The following is an 18232-nucleotide window of genomic DNA, read 5'->3' as shown; positions in this document are numbered from 1 at the left end:
TACACTCAGCCTGTAAGCAGGGTGATCCCTTTGCTCTGAAAACCATTCTCGAACAAAAAGCTTCAGTTACTATTTACATGTGCCACTGGTGTTTGCCATGGCTGGACTGGAGCTGGGAGCATTTCAACAAACCCAGAAATAGCTCTGTGGGGATAGGTAGGTGGTTTTTCCCTACTTTTTTTCAAATTCTTCCTTTTTCAAATCAAGTTAGTGTAACATCACTGAAAAGCCTTAATGCTTGACACAACTTCTCTGAGCAAATGCTGATTGCACACTTCAGCTGCTAGCAACAGGACCACAAGCAAATGAAGGTGGCTGGGACCTCATTGGATGATTACAGCAGTGAAGATCAGCTCATGCCTGGCTACTTCACAGGCAAGCAAAAATCTGCATCTTCACTTGCATTTGGTAGCTCTTCCCATGTGACCCCAGCACATGCACAGTGGCTTTCCTGCTATCCTGACATAAAGACAACAGCAACGAACATTGTCTATCTTAAAGTTGTTTAAAAAGAGCCCGTATCTGGCAATAAACCTCAAAAAAAAAGGGTTTAGGCTTTCCCCCCATGAGATGTATTGCAGCTGTGCTGTAAGGGCAGGTTTTCAAATCACCGGTATGGGCCAACTGATGTACATGGTTAATAAATGCTGTGGTGGGGAGCATTCCAGGTAGTCAGTTGCTTGTGTGCAGCCAGAGGCAACAGAACACTTTCAAAGACGAAGCAAAGATTTACAACAAACTGGCAGTAAGTGATCTATGTACATGTAATGAGGAAAGAATAAATGTAGTTTTCAATACCGGTTTATGCAGTGCACCTTGGCTTTTCTGGTTAAAACGTGAGGTGGGACGCACACAGCACGGCAAGAACCCTCCGGTATGAATGCCACGCTCTGGCTCGTCTCCGGGCAGTGCCGGAGCCAGCCCAAGGCAGGACACCGAGAACTGTTCCGAGCCGCCTCCAGGCGCTCACCGCTGCACCCCGGGCGAGGAGGCCCCAACCTCGGCGCGAGGAGGCCCCAACCTCGGCACAAGGACGCCCCCGTCCGCCCAGGCCGTAACACGGTGAACGCCGGTTTCCGCCGCCGGTAGCCACAAGAACGCGCTGAGGGAGGACCGCCGGCAGCCAATAAGAGGCGGCGGACGGGTTCTATAAATAGGCAGCGGCTAGCCAGCGCCTTGTTTTCGTGCTCAGCGCTGCGTCCATCGTTCTGCTCTCCGCTTCTCCCCGCTGCCCTAGCATGTCGCAGACGATTTCTTGGGTAAGGACAAGACCGGCCCAGCGGTACTCGGTTAGGTGGCTGGGTGCCTGCTCGCTCTCATGTGAGGGTGGCGGTCATCCGTGTCTTGCTGACACCTTCCCCTCCCTGCGCCCCGAAGCTCTGCGGGCTCGCGGGCAGGTGCGGGGCGCGCCGCGCCCTAGTTCCCTGTGAGCGGGGAGGGTGGAGGTGTGGGGCGCACGCTTCTCCTTAGGTACTCCCTCGGTCCTCCCGGGTTCCCCTTCAGCTCTCAGGAGCAGTAGCACTGCTCCCCGGAGTCACGTCTGTAGCCCTCCTGCTTCGTGGGTGTGAGCTCATGTACCCCTGCAGTCCCCCCCGCGGCTTTTCTCCGGACACACCTGTTTCAGGGTGGGGGCAGGTGGACAGCGCGGCGCGTGCACCATTCCCCCGATCCATCTCCCCCGACTCTCCGGCTTCGGGGGTGCAGCCGTGCAGTCCCTTTCCTCTCCCCCGTTCCCGCTGACCGCCCGGCCCCCTCTCTTCCCGCAGCACCCCCAGCAGCCAGGCGGAGACAGCGGGCTGCCGGTCCTCAGGAGATCCGCGGTGGCCGGCCCCAGTACGAGGCCGAGTTCCCGCACGGCGCTGGTGGACATCGGCAACCGCGTCACCGAGCCAAAGGCACAGGGGGCCACCAGAAATGCGGCGATCGGTGGAGGCGGCGGGGGGGAGCCGGACGGCAGACCCTTGCGCTCCAGTCCCAAGGCGAACCACGTTACCAGGAGGAAGAGGAGAGCCGCTCCCAAGAAGGGGGCGCCGCCAACAGCGCCGGAGCCGAAGCCAGAACCCCATTCGCAACAGGTACGGCCCGAGGCGGTGCGCCCTCTGCCACGGCTGGGTATGCGGTGAGGCCGTGCTGAGCAGGGGCCCTCAGTCGTGCCCTCGGATAGAGGTCGTGAGCAGTTCAGTGCCTTGCTGGGTGTAGCTCACCCCACAGGAGCTTTCCTTTGCCCGGCCCGCAGTGGGCTGAGGGAAGTACTGCCTGGGCTGATCCTGAATTTCCTTGCAGCTGGAGTCTCATTCCCAAATCCCCATGGAAATACCTGCATGTGCACCATCAGATGATGTGATGCGTCAGGCTTGTTCTCATGACTTGCTTCATGTGGAAAATGTAGCTGATGAAGATGATAACGACCCAGAGTACTTCCACGACTATGCGAAGGACATCTACCAGTATCTGAGAGAGCTTGAGGTTGGTAGAAGTAGATCAGAGCTCAGGGGGCATCTCCTGACACACTGAACCTGTCGTAGGTGTGGTTTGGAGCTGGTATTCACTTTCACCCATGAATTTTCCTGAGGCACTAGTAAGGGATATCCCAACTTAAAATGCAAGATTAAACTGAGCTGATTACATAAACACATACTGGTTGTTAGATAAATCAACTAGTAGTACTAATACCATGTTCTTTCTAGCCCATCTCTAGTAAACAAGGAAACCCTATGCCTGTAGGTTTTGCCTATACTGAGCTCTGATAAGCTGTAAGATGCCACAGAGGCTAGACATAGTAATGCTGTAGCTAAGTGACAAGATTTATTAACTCTATTCCTTCCACACAGGAAAATCGAACTATCAGACCCAAATACTTGACTGGGCAAGAAATCAATGGGAAAATGCGTGCTGTACTAATAGACTGGCTTGTGCAAGTACAGATAAGCTTCAAACTCCTTCAGGATACCTTGTACTTGTCAGTTGCCATCATAGATTGCTTCCTGCAGGTGAGTGTCTCTGCCATGTGTCAGGAAATTCCTTCTTCTGTAAGCAAAAGCACAGGCAGCACTGATCTGTAATACCATCATAGACATGTAACCCTTAACAAAATATAGCTGACCAACAAATGGCATTTGATGTTGAATTTTATGCACCACATAACCCCCTCAGCTGTGAAGAGGGATTTGATGTATCAAAACTGCTTCCTCTTCTACCTGATTTGATCTCAAAGCCTTCCAAAACCCCTGCAGATGACTGCAAGAGATGATGTACAGTTACTCTGTATATGCAAATATGAACATCCTGCCATTGAACAAATCTTACACAGGCTACATTGAAAAGCTGTGCTCTGAGCTCAGGCCTATGATTCATATAAATCTCTACTGCTTCTTCCTACAGGACAATACTGTTTCTAAGAAGATGCTGCAGCTGGTTGGTGTCACAGCTATGTTCATTGCCAGCAAATATGAAGAACAGCGTCCCTTGCATGCTGCAGACCTTGTCTATGTAACCAGTAACACTTATACAACCAGACAAATCATCCAGATGGAGCTTCAGATCCTGCAAGCCCTGAATTTTCATCTGAATTGTCCCCTAGCTTCACAATTCCTAAATATGGCTTTAGAAGTTGCAAAGGTAGAGCTGAGAACACATGTTGATATAAGCAGCATCTGGAAAATGCCATTTTCAATTGTGGCAGGTTGTTTAAAAGGTTCAGAACTTGAGTATAACAAAAGTTTAGCAGCTAAGCCTGGTTAAGGCCTGTCTCCCATGTAGAAACAGGTCTTGCTTGCTTTCAGTCACATGAGCCTAACCCACCCAAAATCGGAGTTAAAAAATCTGCCTGGTACTGCAGGTAACTGCTATTGAAAGGAGTGGTCTTAGACTAAGCAGCCTAATACAGCTCAGAACTGCTCTGCTATTAAGCCACTTAAGTCTCGAGTCCTTAGCTCTCAAAACGCTTGCTAAGGAAGTATTTCTTCCTGCTTGATTAAACAAAGGTTTGACAGGATGCTCTTGCCTCAGAGATAGCCAATATTCAACTCTCCTTCTGTAGGTAAACACAAGACAGCGTGTTCTGGCCGAATACCTGATGGAGTTGACCATTCTGGACTATGATATGGTTCACTTCCCTCCATCCAAGACTGCAGCAGCTGCTTCTTGTTTGTCTCTGAAACTTCTCAAGGGATGTGAGTGGGTAAGTTATGCTTGTCAGATCACCCAGTTTGGGACCTGCTCTCCATCTCCACCAGCTTAAAAGGCCAAGTATCCACCTTCTGCTTCCTTGTGGTATTTCAGCATTTGCTTGTCTCTCAGTGACTTGTTAAAAAGGGGCAGTAATTGTTAACCGTCCTCTGGCAGGCAGGAGACCAAAACTGCCCAAGAGAAGATAAACAGATAAATGGGTTGTTCTGGTAAGGTTGTCTAATGATTTCCCTTCCTTTCAGAGAGAAACTCTACAGTGCTACACATCTTACACTGAGAGTGACCTCCTCCCAGTTATGCAGCACATAGCAAAGAATGTAGTTCTTGCGAATAAGGCTACCACCAAGGAGAAAGTAAGAATCTCATGATGCAGGTGGGAATATGTGTGGTGCAGTTGGGGAGTATGTGTGGGGAATGTGTGGTGCTCTGAGGCTGGCTTAGCTGTGCTACTGCTCTCAGACTTCAACTGAAGCTCTTGCCAAAGTGGTGTGAGCCAGCCATGAACTGGGTGTGTGTGCCAGGATGGGTTTGGCTTGGCCATTAAAGGCTTGGGAAAGCTGGAATAGTGTAAATTTATGAACAGAGTAAACTGAATCAAAGTTACCTCTGCAGGCAATCAAGAAAAAATATGCTAGCTCTAAAACCATCAAGATAAGCACCATCGAACAGCTGAACTCACCTGTCATCTGGAATCTAGCCGAGTCTGTCAATAACTAAAAAGCTTTACCTCCCACACAAAGTCAGTGCCAACATTGTTTTTATAAACCCTTATTATGAATTTTGCTTATACTTTGGGATGTTTAATAAAGTATTTCATTTTCTTCTGTGTGGTTTTTATTTTGTAGTCGTACAGGTAACTCGCGCCTACCGCTGAGGCATTGAGGCTGTGAGCAGCGTTGGGGTGGGTGGGCCCTGGCGCGGCTGCAGAGGCCCATGTCTGATGTGGTGTCTGTACTAGTCGAGTGGCAGCGTAGCTCTGTTATCGCAGTATTTATTTACTGTAGTATACTTATGTTAATTGTGTGTAGCTTCCTGAAGGAGAAAACGGGTCCGAGGCTATTACCTGCTCTTTGCCTGCCCCCCCCCCCCCCCGTCCCGTTTGTGCGCTGCTCCTCGACTCCGCTCCCGTTCTACCGAAGCACCCCCTTGTGGAGAGGGGAGGCGGGCGGAGAGCAGGCTCCTTCCCAGGGCCCGCCCGCCGCGCGCGGGCTGCTGGGTGTCCCTGCCCCGCGCAGCTTGAACGGAGTGCGGGGCAGTCATGGCGGCGGCGGAGCAACAGCAGCAGTCGCCGCCGCAGCAGCCGCCGGAGGATGAGCAGCAGGCCCTAGACGCGGTGGACGTGCTCTGTTTGCTTCGGTCAGTGCTGGGGGCCGGGTGGTGCTGCGGGGCCCCTTTGGCGCCCGCTGCTCGGGGCAGCGGCGCGGGGCCTGACCATTGTCCTTCTGCTGCAGCCTGAAGGACCAGATGAAGCAGCAGTTATTGGAGTGCAGCGCTGTAGCTGACGCCGGTGAGCTTCTCCCTGCGCTGGCTCCCTCCAGCAACCCCCTCTGCCCTCCCTGAACGTAACGTTGTAATAGACGTAAATGTTTTGAAGTTATCAAAAGTGTTCATTACAACAATGAAATGTTTTTCTTAACCGATTATCTGACTTCAGTTTCTAGACAGCTGTTGGAAACATGTTTAAATGCTTATAAAGCTGCCGTCCGGTTATTGCTCACTGCTCTTTCTCTCCTTCGGTTTCTACTTTCGGCTTCTCTGACATTCAGACAAGCGATGATTATTTAAGTGTGCCTAAGTGCTTGGCAGCAATACTGATTTAAGGCTTTTTTTCTTGTTCCTATCGTGTTTCCGTTGCCTGTATCTTCCACTGAACCAGCCAGGCTGCATAGATAGAGCAGTGCTGCCAACTAGCTTTGACATGTCTCAAAAGCGCTAAATGGAAATACAGTAAAGCCTAGTAATTTCTTACATATAGCTCACTAATAGTGGAAGAGATGATAAGGTGTGGAGGGAGAATTAAGAAATACTTTGTTAGTACAGTTGTCAGGCTGCTTTATGCTCTGTAGATTGCATTTAAAAATCTCTGTTGTGCCTTTTTTGTTAATGACATTCTGTCTTTGCAGGTAAAGCAGCTGACTCTTACGCTGGCAAGCAAAAGCCTGTGCAGATGTACGTCATTGGATAACTTAAAACTTCTGATGTATTTTAAATGAAGATAAGGGCTAAGAACTGAGTTTGGAGGTCCTCTCTAGCTACTGCTGTATAGTAAATCTCTGGATTAACCATCATTACTTTGCAGAAGTCTGGTGAAAATAAAGGAAATTATGGGGGAAGAAATATTTTGCTCAGTCTGATGATGTAGTTTTGTATCTGATGTGGCTTCTAAATTTGCAGTGCTCTTTACAGATGGCTAGAGTTCACTAATACAAGTTGAGCATGCTAAAATACTCCTAGCCTTAATAATTTGTGGTTTACAGGAAAAAATCTTTAGATACTTAGAGAGCAAGTTAAAGTTGTGACACTGCTTTTAGATTTTTTTGATATCTTCATAGTGTTTAGGATTCTGTTTTCTTGGGGAGGGGGGTGTTGTGTCGTTTTGTGTGTGTGTGTTTAGTTTTGGGTTGTTGGTTTTGTGGTTTTTTTTTCCTTCAGTGTCATAGAAGATTATAAAAAAGACATTGAGAATGAAAAAGCCTCTTTCTGGAGCAAGACGTTAGCCTTGCAAAGGTAGAATTTTCTTCCTGTTTATTTGGAGGTTTTCTGTTTGTGCGTACACACATACATGTATACATAATTCTGATTAAAACAGGATTTCAAAGTGATACAGGGTGTGGTACAAACATGAGTGACTTTTACTAACACTGAACCAGTAGGAATACAATTGGTGATACTGGGGGGAAAGGGGAGGAAGGAGGAATCAAGTTGAAATATGTAAACTCAGAGGTTTCTGCAAAACTGTGGAAGTCTGACTGTATGAATCGGTAAACATATTTCTTGGCTGCATTTTACAAATGCTTATGAAAAGGTAGTTGATAGGATAAATATTACGTATTTCCTGTGTTGCATGGCTGTTCATTTGAATTCCCACCTTTGCCCAGTTTACCTTCTGCAGATTGTGGGATTAATGGTTTCTTAGTTTGTTTGCAAGAGAGAAGGGAGTTGCCACTCACCAGTAATCATAGATGAACCTTTTTTGTCCCGAGGATTAAGCCCCTTTATTTAAGAAGCATGATATTTAAAAGGTACTGAGAATTTTATATATATAATTCCAATATTAAAGTAGCTATAAATGGAGCCTAGGAAATATATTTTCTGTTACTTGTCTCAGTCTGTTTCTCCCAGTTTCATGTAAGTTCTCATCAGTTTTATTTTTTCTCCATGCTATGCAGGATGCAGGTTATGGCTGCCCTGAGAGACAAAATGAAGCAAAATGATAATGACTCACAGTAAGGTGTTCTTGGGAAAAGGATGGCTGGAAAGGAATGGTCTTTACAGAGTTTTCTCTGATACATTTCTGCATTACTGCATTGTACCTTTTTTAAAAAGCAAGCTTCTTTCTTCCAGTTCTGACTGAATGATATACCGTCCACCTTCTGGCTGGAATCTGCATGATCAGGACTCTTACACCCAGGGTGGATTTACATCTGAACTAACCAATCTTTGATTACCGAGATCATAATTTTTTATTTACTAGTGAGAACTGTTTGTAGTGAAGAATTTTTTTGCCTTTAATACATGAGTTATCTACATTTATAATAGCTGAGCACATATTACAGGCTTGTAACAGGGCCTTGGCGCTGCTTTCCTGCCTTCATTATTTCATTAATTTGTTGTGTAGAAGTTGAATGTCCTTGAAAAAGGACAGAAAGTTTTGAACATGTTTAGAATCAGCTTTTAATTTCCTGCCCAATATGAACAGGTGAACACATCTGAAGCGTAATATAAGAAATTTAACTTCTGTCAGAAATGCAGCTGAAAACATTGCATCATCATGATGTCCCTGCCCCATGCCAGAATTCAAGAGCTTCAATTAGCCATTCTCAAGTGGTTAGGCTTCTGTGATGCCTTTCAAGCTTTGTGATTTGAAATGTTAGACAGACTTAACTGAAACTGAGAAACTGAGGGAAATTAAGGAGGCTGTTTGGCTCCTACAACAATACTTAGTATAATTACTGTTAAAAAAAAAAAAATGCAGTTTGGTGTGGGGGGGGAGGGGATTGGGGATTTTTTTTGTTTAATCCAAATAACCTTGATTAAAACATTTATGCTGTTGACTCATTAATACTCTTAATGTATGCAACTGTGTTCCTTCCTTAGACTGATGCTGGAAACTCTGCAAGACATAGTAAGGCTCAGCGAGGCAGTAGCTGTATGTCAGCAGGTAAGTGGCAGTCATAGCTTCTATTGCAGTTGTTCAGGTCAACATGATAGGCACAAACGCAGTTTGAAAGTATTTAGATTTTACAAGTCCTTTGAAGCTAAATGTGTGGCCCAAAAGGTGCAGTGCCTACTGGTGTTAAAGTCACTGAATTTATTACTTAAAGTGAGTATGTAAGAAAGTCTGTTTCTAGAGCTGCCCTTAACTGCTTTTGTGATTGGAGTTAGCATTTTTCAAAATATTTTGGAGCCAGGAGTCTAAGAAATATTTTTTTTTCCTTTTTTCCAGCAAGTACGTGAAAAGGAACAGAAAGTGGCTGACATTCAAAAGGAAAGACTTTGTAAGCATGTTAGCTATACTGACTTTGTTTGAATGTACAGTTCATGTTTTAAGGTTCTTGTAGCAGTATTAATTTACATCTGAAGTAACTACCAGATGCTCAACACAGTTATAAAACTTCTGAAAAGAGCAGGAAGTACTGCAAAAATGAGCTGCAGTGTTGTCTACTTGAGCATGAGACTGACCATTAGAATGGGAGACACGAAAAGATTCTCAAAGAATGTGGTGGTGTTTTATTATTAGTGTAAGCTCCCCAGAAAATTACGCATCATCTAGTAATTTAAATCAATATCTAAAGTACCTTTTTTTGGCAGATTGCACCTTTATGAAATGTTTGCAGAATAGGGGATGGAATTTACTTGCAAAGAATCTTTGTATGTATGTTGGTATTCAGTAGGCTTGTTAGAGTGAGTCAAATTTAGATGCGGTCAGCCTTCGGAATCTATTTTCTTGAGTGAACCTACTGTCACATGACCAGGTTTGCCAACAGTTTTAACAGTCACTGTGTTTCATGCATACAAAGTGGTGTGTATGTTGACAGTAATGAAATTAATGCAAGGAAGTATCTATCTTTTTTGAAAAAGTGAACGCCCCTAATATCTTCAGAAATAAGGGGAGGAATGCTGTGTCAGCATTCTTCCAATGTAAGAACTGCCTCTAAATAGCTTTATTCAGTCTATTTTTTAGCCTGGCTTCCTATAGAACACTGGTAATATTCACTGATGTGGTACACATACCTCTTGTACAACTTTAGAATTTGTTTCCAGTCAAATCTGAAAAAGGGGGAAAGATCTTAAACATCTGACAATGAAAATTGTGACAACTGTAGGTGAGATGTAGAACAGATACTCGAATTACAGTCTGCGTCTGATGAAAATAAGAGACAGTGTACAAAGTACTTTCTGTTTTGCTAGCAGCCAGGGAAACAATGAATGTGCTTTGATACCAGGTACCCATAGGACATACTGCCTCTTGTGTGAAAGGAATATCTTGATATATACTGTGGGAAGGGATGGAGTGTGAGGTTAAGGGTATTGCAGTGGGAGTGCCTTAGATGTTTTGTGAGATAAAAAGCAGATCTTTAGTTCTGCTGATCATCTTACTATTCTTTAACACTTCATTTTCCTCATAATGGAAAAAGTACTAAAAAAAGTCGGAAGACAGAAACTAATGGAAATCCATGACATGATGAACAAACTAAAGGAGAAACAAACAACTGGGGAGGTGAAAGTGCTGGAGGAGATGCGTATTGCCTACCAGAAAGAGAGAAAGATTACTTCAGTAATTCAAAATGTATTGCAGGTAAGGTGTTTCAGCTTTTAAAAGCCAGAGTGCAGTTTTGCAATAATAACAATAATATAGTGTCTAGTAAACGTAACTTTGGGCAACGTTCTGTTTTCTAATGACTTTAACAATAGTAATGGAAAAACAGCTATATGAAAGGAAAACTGAATAAATCTTTATTGCTTTAAAGGTTGCAAGCATTAAATTGTCAGAGGTTTTTTTTTAATATTTATGGAATTTCAAGACAGTCTATCAATCTGTCTTACTCTTTTTATTCCCTTAAAGGTATAAAAACAATGCATTTTCTCAAAGAATGTCTGTTAAAGCAGTGGCTGTATTTCCTTATGCTGAAAGTCAAAAGTCACCCCTACACCCCCCCAAATCAGTTCCCCTATCTCATGGTTAGGAAAAATAAGTAGGTCTTAATCCCATGATACCACTGAGCCAGGCTGCTGCTCTGCACTCTGCCCTTCTGACCAGCTGTGCTTTCTCTGTGTTGCCCACTGAAGCCTTGTGAAAGCCTTGGCCTGCACCCATGGCCCATCTCCAGTAACTTTCTGTCTTTTGGTTACTCATTTGGTATCAGATGCTGCAGACTAGCCTGAATCTATGTAGCTGGCTGGCACGTCATCTGGAGTGTGAAGACAAAGCGAGGAAGAAAAGCTCATGGTTTGGTATAGGGTGAAGGGGCCTCTGGAGCATCCTGTGCTCAGAGGGGCACTTCAGTAAAGGTCACATATGCTGTGCTGCAGCCAGGAACTGTGCCTCTCACTGTGTGATTTGTCCTGGCTTCCTTTGCCTAGCCACATGGATTAGTGACCTAGGTACAAAGATGGGAGGCACACTTAATTTACACAGTAAATTGTAACTGCTCTCAAGTTTTATCTGCAAACAGGCTATGAAATCCCAGTTCAGCATGTACAAAGTTTATTTAAAAAAAATGGGGAAGGGAGAGGACAGAGTGGGGGGCTTCAGGTAAAGACAGGATATAATCACACTGTGAATTTGATGATCAGAAGAATTTCAAAGACAGAAAAGCGAGTTGCATGGTTTTGTGTTGCATGCCATCTACTACTAGCTTGCATTGATAACAAGGTTAGATCTCATATTGAGAACAAGAAATTAAACATTTTAGTGGGGTTTAGATTAGATCTCCGGGTTTTGTATTCCTGAGATCTTCCGAGCCATAAGTAGAGCAAATCTTCTATTGGTTAACTTTAATAATTCCCTTTTTCAGTCCAGAATGGCAGGGTGAGAATGTCAACTGTGGTATCTTAAGTTTGAGGCAAACTTTATGTGTTAAAAAACAAATCCTCTAAATTCCTATGTTAAAAATAGGGATAGTGTGCAAGCATCTCTGGGGAGTTCAAAGCACCACTTATTTTTTTACCTATGCATTGGCAACAGGATCTGAATTACTTTTCTTCTTTGTCCCATCCCACCTACTTCAAATACTGCTGTGAATTTAAAGGGCTTCCAAATTAAAAATTGAAAACCGGACAGATTTTGAGAGAATTTAGTGGGAATAATATTTTTCATGATTTTTGTTTGTTTTTTTTTTAACCAAACTTCCTTTCTTACAGTGCATCATACTTGGAAGCAGAGTTAACTGGGCAGAAGATCCATCTTTAAAGGCAGTTGTTCTACAGCTTGAAAAAAAAATCTGAGTTGGGAGAGGTGGTCTTTAATTTTTTTCATATAGTGTACATACTCACTCTCCTGAATTTAATAAATTAATACACATTATGAAAACACAATTTGACCTTTCTGGGGGTGTCTGTTCACTGAAGAGACTGAGAATGTAGTCACACAATTCTTTGAAGTGAAATTTAGTTCCTGGTATACAGTAAATGTTTGAACAGGAGCCATGGCTTATGAAACTATCTGAAAAGACCACTTATAGCTATACTCTCCCAAGTTAAAAAGAAGAATTGATACATTTCAAGGTTTTATGTAAAATTCAGCTTAACCCAAGCCCTGTGTGGAGTCCAAACTGGAAGATCTTTGGGGTTTATTTTCTTTTTTTTGTATTATTAAAGCATTAATGAAGTGTTTAAATTTTTATGTATGCTCAATTTTACAGTGAACGTTTTCTGCCCGTAGTAATCGGTTGTGCCTGTGCTATGTGCTGCTTAGTTACAGCCCAGTTGTCCAGCACTGGATACAATCCGTGCCTGCCATCCCACATAGCAAAATATGTGAATGCTAGGCAAAGTGCAGGCAAAGGGATGACTTCGTCTTAAGCGCTATTTTAAATTGACTTTTTCACTGAATAACCCACATCTTTGTTTTATGCTTGAGAAACTGAGCACATCATCGCACGTAATGTTAAAAGACTGTCGCTTTTAACTTCGCAAGTGATTTTTACGTTTTCGGGGGATGGGCGGGACGTGTTCTCACCCAATAAAGACAACACGCTGTTTTCGTCAAGGCTGTGCGGTGGGTTTTGCTGTGTACCTCGCCACAGGCGTATGCCCGCCCACAGGCCGGCTGTGGGAGGGGCCCGGCGCTGCTTCTCAGAAGCCGGCGGCGGGGCGCCGTGGCGAGGGGTCGTCATGGGCAGTAAGATGGCGGCCGCAGCCAGGGTCGTTCAGGTAGCAGCGCTCGCTAACGGGGACCGCGGAAGGGGTGGTTGGGGCCGGAAGCCCGTCTCCGCTCTGAGGTGGGCCTCGTTTCGTGTGTTGCCCCGAGGCCTGCGGCGGCCGGCGCCTGAGGAGTCTCAGGGAGGCTGGTGCCCTTGGCGCGGGGGAGGAGACGCGCGGCAGGGCCCGCTAGTTGTTGGTGCTGGGTTGTGTTTCCGAAGGCTGCTGTGGAGCAGCCGGCACCATCTGGTGCGGTGTGCGGGAGGGGAGGGGGCTAGCCGGCAGCGCCTTTCTAAGCCATCCTTTTTCAAGGTGAAGGTGAGACGTGGAGTGTTCTTGAGAAGACATGTTTTAAGAATAAGCAGTGTGGCTTCGGCTACAAGCTTTGTAATTTATAGGTTTGGTTTTTTTTTTTAATGGAGGTAGTCAGTTTTGTCCAGCCAGCTGAACAAGCATACGGGCAGAGCACAGCTAGTAAGTCCATGTGTTAAAAGTTCTAATTTGTGTGTCCGCGGTAGCAGTTCTTGCGCACACACATATAGACTGCAGTGAGAAAAGGAAGAGAATGCTTGTTCCTGCTCTGGATATTAGGGCGGAGGAGTACCTTTAAAATTGACACTTCTCCTGGAGTAAATACAGAATTTAAATAGGTAGCAAGTGTATCAGTGGTGGTGCAGAAAGCAGCAGGATAGAAGTGGTTGTTTAATACATTGTATGTTCCATTTTACTTTTGTGGAGGTAATGTGTTCTAGAAATATATTTTACTCTCGCTGTTTCTCCCATACCTTGCCTTGTTCCAGGTAGTGAAGCCACATACTCCGTTAATTAAGTTCCCTGACAGATTGAGTGGTCCCAGACCTAAAAGTAAGTATTTCAACTGTAGGTCCGATCTGCACCTCATTTATTTTTTTTTGCATTAACTGTTTTATTTAAGAATTGGCACACAATTTTTCTGTTTCAGCAATGCAAGTCAACTGATTTGAAGCAGTTTCTGAAAAGTGGTTGTTTTAGTTGAAGGTAGCTCTTTGACTCTTCAGACTATACGTGGGAATACACATAATACATGCATGACTTTATTTCTTGGTCAAGGCAGATTCAGGAAGAATCCCATTTTTCCAAATACTAATATTTGCCTGAAATGATTATGCCCAAGTCAGTTTGTATTTGCAGAAATTATGTTGCATTTTCCTCATCTTTTCTAGTCAGGGTGTGTGCTGTCTGCAGTATTTAAAACCGTGATTATAGCCATATATTTTAAAAAGTATTTCCTTGTGCTACTAATTAATGCTGAGAAAAAAAAAAATTGCAATCTTTGACATTATTTTTTATGCCTCCATCTATGTTGATATTTACAGGATTCCAAATACTGTTATATTTAAACATCAAAGTTACATGAGCGATAATTTGGTTTAATACTCCTTTTCAGTCAGCAAAGCATTTGAAACTAAAGTAGGAGGCATCTGAAGGAGCCTCTTTTATACAGAACCTCTCACTTCTGTATAAATGGTACCACACCACAATACTTGCCACAGCATTATCGCATTTGTGACTTAGCTTATTCATTAACATTCCAAAATATCTACAGTGCACATCAAAACCCTCCAGGAACTGTTTTCTGCAATAGCTTTGTCAGAATTCTGTATGTTGTGCATAGTTCAGCCAAATACAGCACCTCTCATGCCAATGAACTGCTGTCTCAAGAGGCTTGAAAACGTGCTGCTTACCTCCTGTTTATGTCTGCATCAGAAGATTTTTGGGGCTATATCTTTTAAGTATGTTAGACTTTTCTACCTTAACCACGTTCTGTCATCTCACTGGTAAATTGCAGTCTACCTCATTTTGCTTGAATGCTGTAGCAATGACTGCATTTCAGTGTACCAGGCTGTTCCTTCTGCATAGCCAAACAGAGCTTTGCAGGTAGAGCTTGAACATTTAGGGCCTGGGTGCTTGAAAGGCCAACAGAATTGTTACTGTGTTACTCCTGCAACATGATGACCTCAAACAGAGAACAGGAAGGTGTAGTAGTGACTGTGTTCGAGCTAAAGCAACAGTCTGGTACTGCTGAGACTTGTCCTCTGATGTTTTTAATTGGCTAATGCATGTACTCCAACTGCACTTCAGACTGAAACATACAATAGTGGAAAATCCTTGGCAAATCTCTAGACATTTTTGTGGTGTGTGGAACAATTTTGGAGAAGCTGTTTCTTGGGTTTTTTCTTACATAAGGTGTGCTATTTCTTGAAACAAAAATACTTTGCCCTTGTTCAAAGTGTGCTCCTTCTGATGGGCTTTCATCTGCCGTGCTTTTTGGGACCTTCCATTGTTCCTCAACCACCTGATCAACTTGGGATCTTCAGATACAGTCCTCTGACAGAGAACTTCTGAATATGCCTCTCAGGGGTGACTTTTTTTTGTCTTTATTTTAAACCAGTAGTGGTTCAATCACATAGCCACAGGTGTTTGATGCCCCAATCCTGCCATTGACTCAAGCCCACTATGGCTAAAACTGTCTCCTCTCGTGTCCTCACTGGCCTTGTTAGAGACAGGAGGGATTGAGGCAGGCAGCACTATGGTATTTTAACTCCTTGCATTCTCTGACTCACCTAGTCTTGATGCTGCATATAGTTATATAGGCCCACCTTCCCAGTTGTTTAGATGTTGCATTTGTCTGGCTCATTTTTCAGGAGTACTGAGAGGTCTCCCCATGGAAGCTTTCTACTTTATCAGGTGTTTTAACCTTACATATACACCTCCGGGTGTTTATGAAGTAAGCATACTGCTGTGAGACTCCATCCTGCGAGGTGGGGTAGTTGCATATTTCTGCATTACAGTCAACCATGGTGGGACAGACCTAAGGTTTCTGGTGCTGACTTGGACAGTGCTGCCCTTTTATCATCTCTTCTCCTATCTTCAAAATCAAGACAACTTCTTTAATGTGAATTCCCGAAGCCTAGCTCCTAGCCCTCACCTGTGCTGTGCTTTATGTACTTCTTGGTCTCTGCATTCATAAACACTGATTGTTGATAATCTGGTATTTCGTGGTCATTCTACACATCATTAACAAAATCTGATAGGATGTCATTTTTTATGTTAGAAAAGGGTACAACACCGCATTGCATGTTGTGGTATGTTGTGGTTGTGAGCTTCATCTCTTTTTTACAAAAAGATAAAGCTCACAACTCGCTACCTTTATTTCAGTCGTCTGACTTTACAGTCGCAGTAAACAAAAAGCATAATCTCACTGGATCTTAGTTATTTATCTTGGTTATCTTTCTACCTAGCTGCCTCCACACACTTTATGTTTTTTTGATAAGTACAGCTTCCCAGTGAAGAAGCCTGTTAGGATATATGCTGATTTTATCTTCTATTCCTGAATCGGTATTTCTGCCACTTGAATATGCTTTCTCCTACTGTCAGACTTTTTTCACTATGCTCTTGATACATATAACAAAAATAAAAACATGCTGTGAGAAGTAGAATGTTTAAATCTTTTAAGTATTTGTTACAAAGAAGGTAACTGTTAATAACTGGTAATTTTTATTTGCTGCCCATTAATTAATTTTACAGTGTTGTTACATTTCTGTAAATGGTTTTGCAATTTGGGTTTCAGTACAGGAATCCTCACCAGCAAGTGTGCCATCTGTTCATGCTTCAAAAGCACAGGAGTCTCTAGGAGGCAGAGCGTCGCCGTCTGTTAGTAGAGTACAAGGTACACCAGACACTTACGAGTTAGTAAGAACCTTACCTCAGAAATACAGAAGGAAACTTATGACAGATGAAGAGATTGGCTATATTCAAGTAAGTTTCATTTATTAGTGTGTGTTGTCTGTACATATGTAGCGTTTAGGTTCCTTCTGCACCTTTCCCAAAGTTTCAGATATTTTACTACCTCGTAATTCTTTCTGTGTGTGTGCTCTGAGCTTTCGTGGCTTTGATGCACAATACCCAACCTGCAAATTCTTAGTACTGAAGGTACCCAATTTTCACTAATTAGTAGCTTGTGTATTGCTGAGTAGAGAAATACAGACATAAAACAGACATGCAGATACCTGGTGATAGTCAGAGCCTGCATTAATCACCCTCATTGCAGCTTTTTTGCAGCAGCTGTTTTGTGTGTAATTTGAATGTGCTGAATGGGAGGACAGGAGTCCATACTTAAGCCAGTGAAGGTTTTAAGTCCAGAATACTTCTCAAACTATTTTTTATGAGTTGTTAATAAGTTAACTCTTGTATTTCTAGTAGTGGAAGCATTTCATTAAATTTGATATGGATATTTTCTGCAATATTTGCAAATAAGGTATCATACATGAAAGGCAAGAAAACCTGCTCTGTAACAGTTCTCTACTGCAAATACTGATGCTTAAAAAGGGAGAATGCACAAAATATGAAAAAATTGTGAGACGGTTTGAGTTTGATGTGAGAAGCAGCTTGCCATAGCTTTGTTAAATGATAAAGACGCCCTCAGTGTAACCATGTTAGTAAGTTAAAAGTCAGTTTTCCCATGTGTTTGTGGGTAGAGTATGATAATTAGAAATTAGTTGCTTCCCATAGCAATACACTCCTTGACCTCTAGCATAAATTTTCTAACAGTGAGATAGATCATAAAATAATTTTTTGGGGAAAATATGAATGGAATACCTCTCTGATTTCTCATAAAGATTGTAATGGCTGACTTTGGCTTTGGTTTTACTTTGGAATAATTTTAGTTTGGAAAATAATTTTAAAAGTTATGTTTATTACTGCTGTGATCGCCAGACCTTTCTAAAGCGAGTCAAAGACAGGTTTCTTCAGAGAAGAAGTGGATGCAGCTGTAATTGTAGGTTGCACGTGCTGATCTTTTTGTATCCTCCCCTGAGAAAAAATGAGGTGTTAGCAGCAGATGCAGGTATTTGACACTCTGCACATGTTCTTATGTAGATTAAAAATCGATACATACACCAGAAGTTAAAACCAGAACACTGTGTGTTAGGCTGTAACAGTGTGAAAAGATTTTACCTCCATTTCCCTTTCTTTTAGTGGAATATATTTAACTCTTGCTTTTCTTTTACAGCGTGGAGGTCCAGAATAAGTATGGAAGATAGTTCACAAGCCATTGTTGGAGAGTGAAGTGTCGTATTCACAATAAAGATATTTCCTTTAAGATTAAAAATGATTGTATACCAATAGCTTTAATACACTCTCATAAAGCAGGTGAGAAGGCTGACACAATACACGATATTAATTTGTGATTGAGGAGGGTTTTCTGTTGATGGCTAACTAGCATTGACTATACTTGATGTCCACACCGTTAAAATGTTTCCTAATTAGCCATTTGCACACTTGACCATATAACTACGGCATTCTATTTTGCCACGTCAGAAGATTGGGACGTTTCATGAGGAACGACTCTGGGGGCAGGGAGGGAACGCTGCAGTGTTCTGAGGGGTGGCTGAGCTATTGCGCAGGTCTCGGCAGTGACCAA

The 18232-nt window shown here is 43.2% G+C and overlaps 3 protein-coding genes and 1 long non-coding RNA gene across 5 annotated transcripts; all 4 read left to right on the top strand.

Moving 5' to 3' along the window:
- The first annotated feature begins 876 nt into the window (after positions 1-876).
- On the top strand, positions 877-4905 carry CCNB1 (cyclin B1). Its single transcript, XM_061475747.1, has 9 exons — positions 877-1085; positions 1193-1259; positions 1587-2075; positions 2284-2466; positions 2832-2990; positions 3382-3618; positions 4040-4180; positions 4431-4541; positions 4801-4905. Exons 1-9 carry the CDS (start codon positions 877-879, stop codon positions 4903-4905), a joined length of 1701 nt encoding a protein of 566 aa, XP_061331731.1.
- Positions 4906-5475: 570 nt separating this feature from the next.
- On the top strand, positions 5476-5696 carry LOC133280800 (uncharacterized). The gene is made up of 2 exons (XR_009747289.1): positions 5476-5544; positions 5640-5696. It is a non-coding gene; the product is annotated as an uncharacterized LOC133280800 (long non-coding RNA).
- Positions 5697-6335: 639 nt separating this feature from the next.
- On the top strand, positions 6336-12051 carry CENPH (centromere protein H). 2 transcript variants are annotated; one of them, XM_061475749.1, is made up of 6 exons: positions 6336-6915; positions 7578-7634; positions 8506-8573; positions 8859-8906; positions 10047-10207; positions 11773-12051. In XM_061475749.1, the coding sequence occupies exons 2-6, from the start codon at positions 7579-7581 to the stop codon at positions 11854-11856; spliced, it is 417 nt and encodes a 138-aa protein (XP_061331733.1). In that variant the 5' UTR covers positions 6336-6915; position 7578; the 3' UTR covers positions 11857-12051. The 2 variants fall into 2 exon arrangements, with proteins under 2 accessions (XP_061331733.1, XP_061331732.1); XM_061475748.1 differs by lacking the exon at positions 6336-6915 and having other exon boundaries at positions 7051-7634.
- Positions 12052-12683: 632 nt separating this feature from the next.
- KGD4 (alpha-ketoglutarate dehydrogenase subunit 4) lies at positions 12684-17984 on the top strand. Its single transcript, XM_061475742.1, has 4 exons — positions 12684-12783; positions 13572-13635; positions 16382-16569; positions 17822-17984. Exons 1-4 carry the CDS (start codon positions 12745-12747, stop codon positions 17837-17839), a joined length of 309 nt encoding a protein of 102 aa, XP_061331726.1. The 5' UTR covers positions 12684-12744; the 3' UTR covers positions 17840-17984.
- Positions 17985-18232: the final 248 nt, after the last annotated feature.

The sequence above is a fragment of the Pezoporus flaviventris genome, unplaced genomic scaffold (genome assembly GCF_033815535.1).
Source record: "Pezoporus flaviventris isolate CSIRO_AGI_PZ_B2104156 unplaced genomic scaffold, CSIRO_AGI_Pfla_v1 ptg000090l, whole genome shotgun sequence".
NCBI classification, from domain to species: domain Eukaryota; kingdom Metazoa; phylum Chordata; class Aves; order Psittaciformes; family Psittacidae; genus Pezoporus; species Pezoporus flaviventris.
Note: the sequence above shows the minus strand (reverse complement) of the source record. Positions and strands in the feature narration are given on the sequence as shown.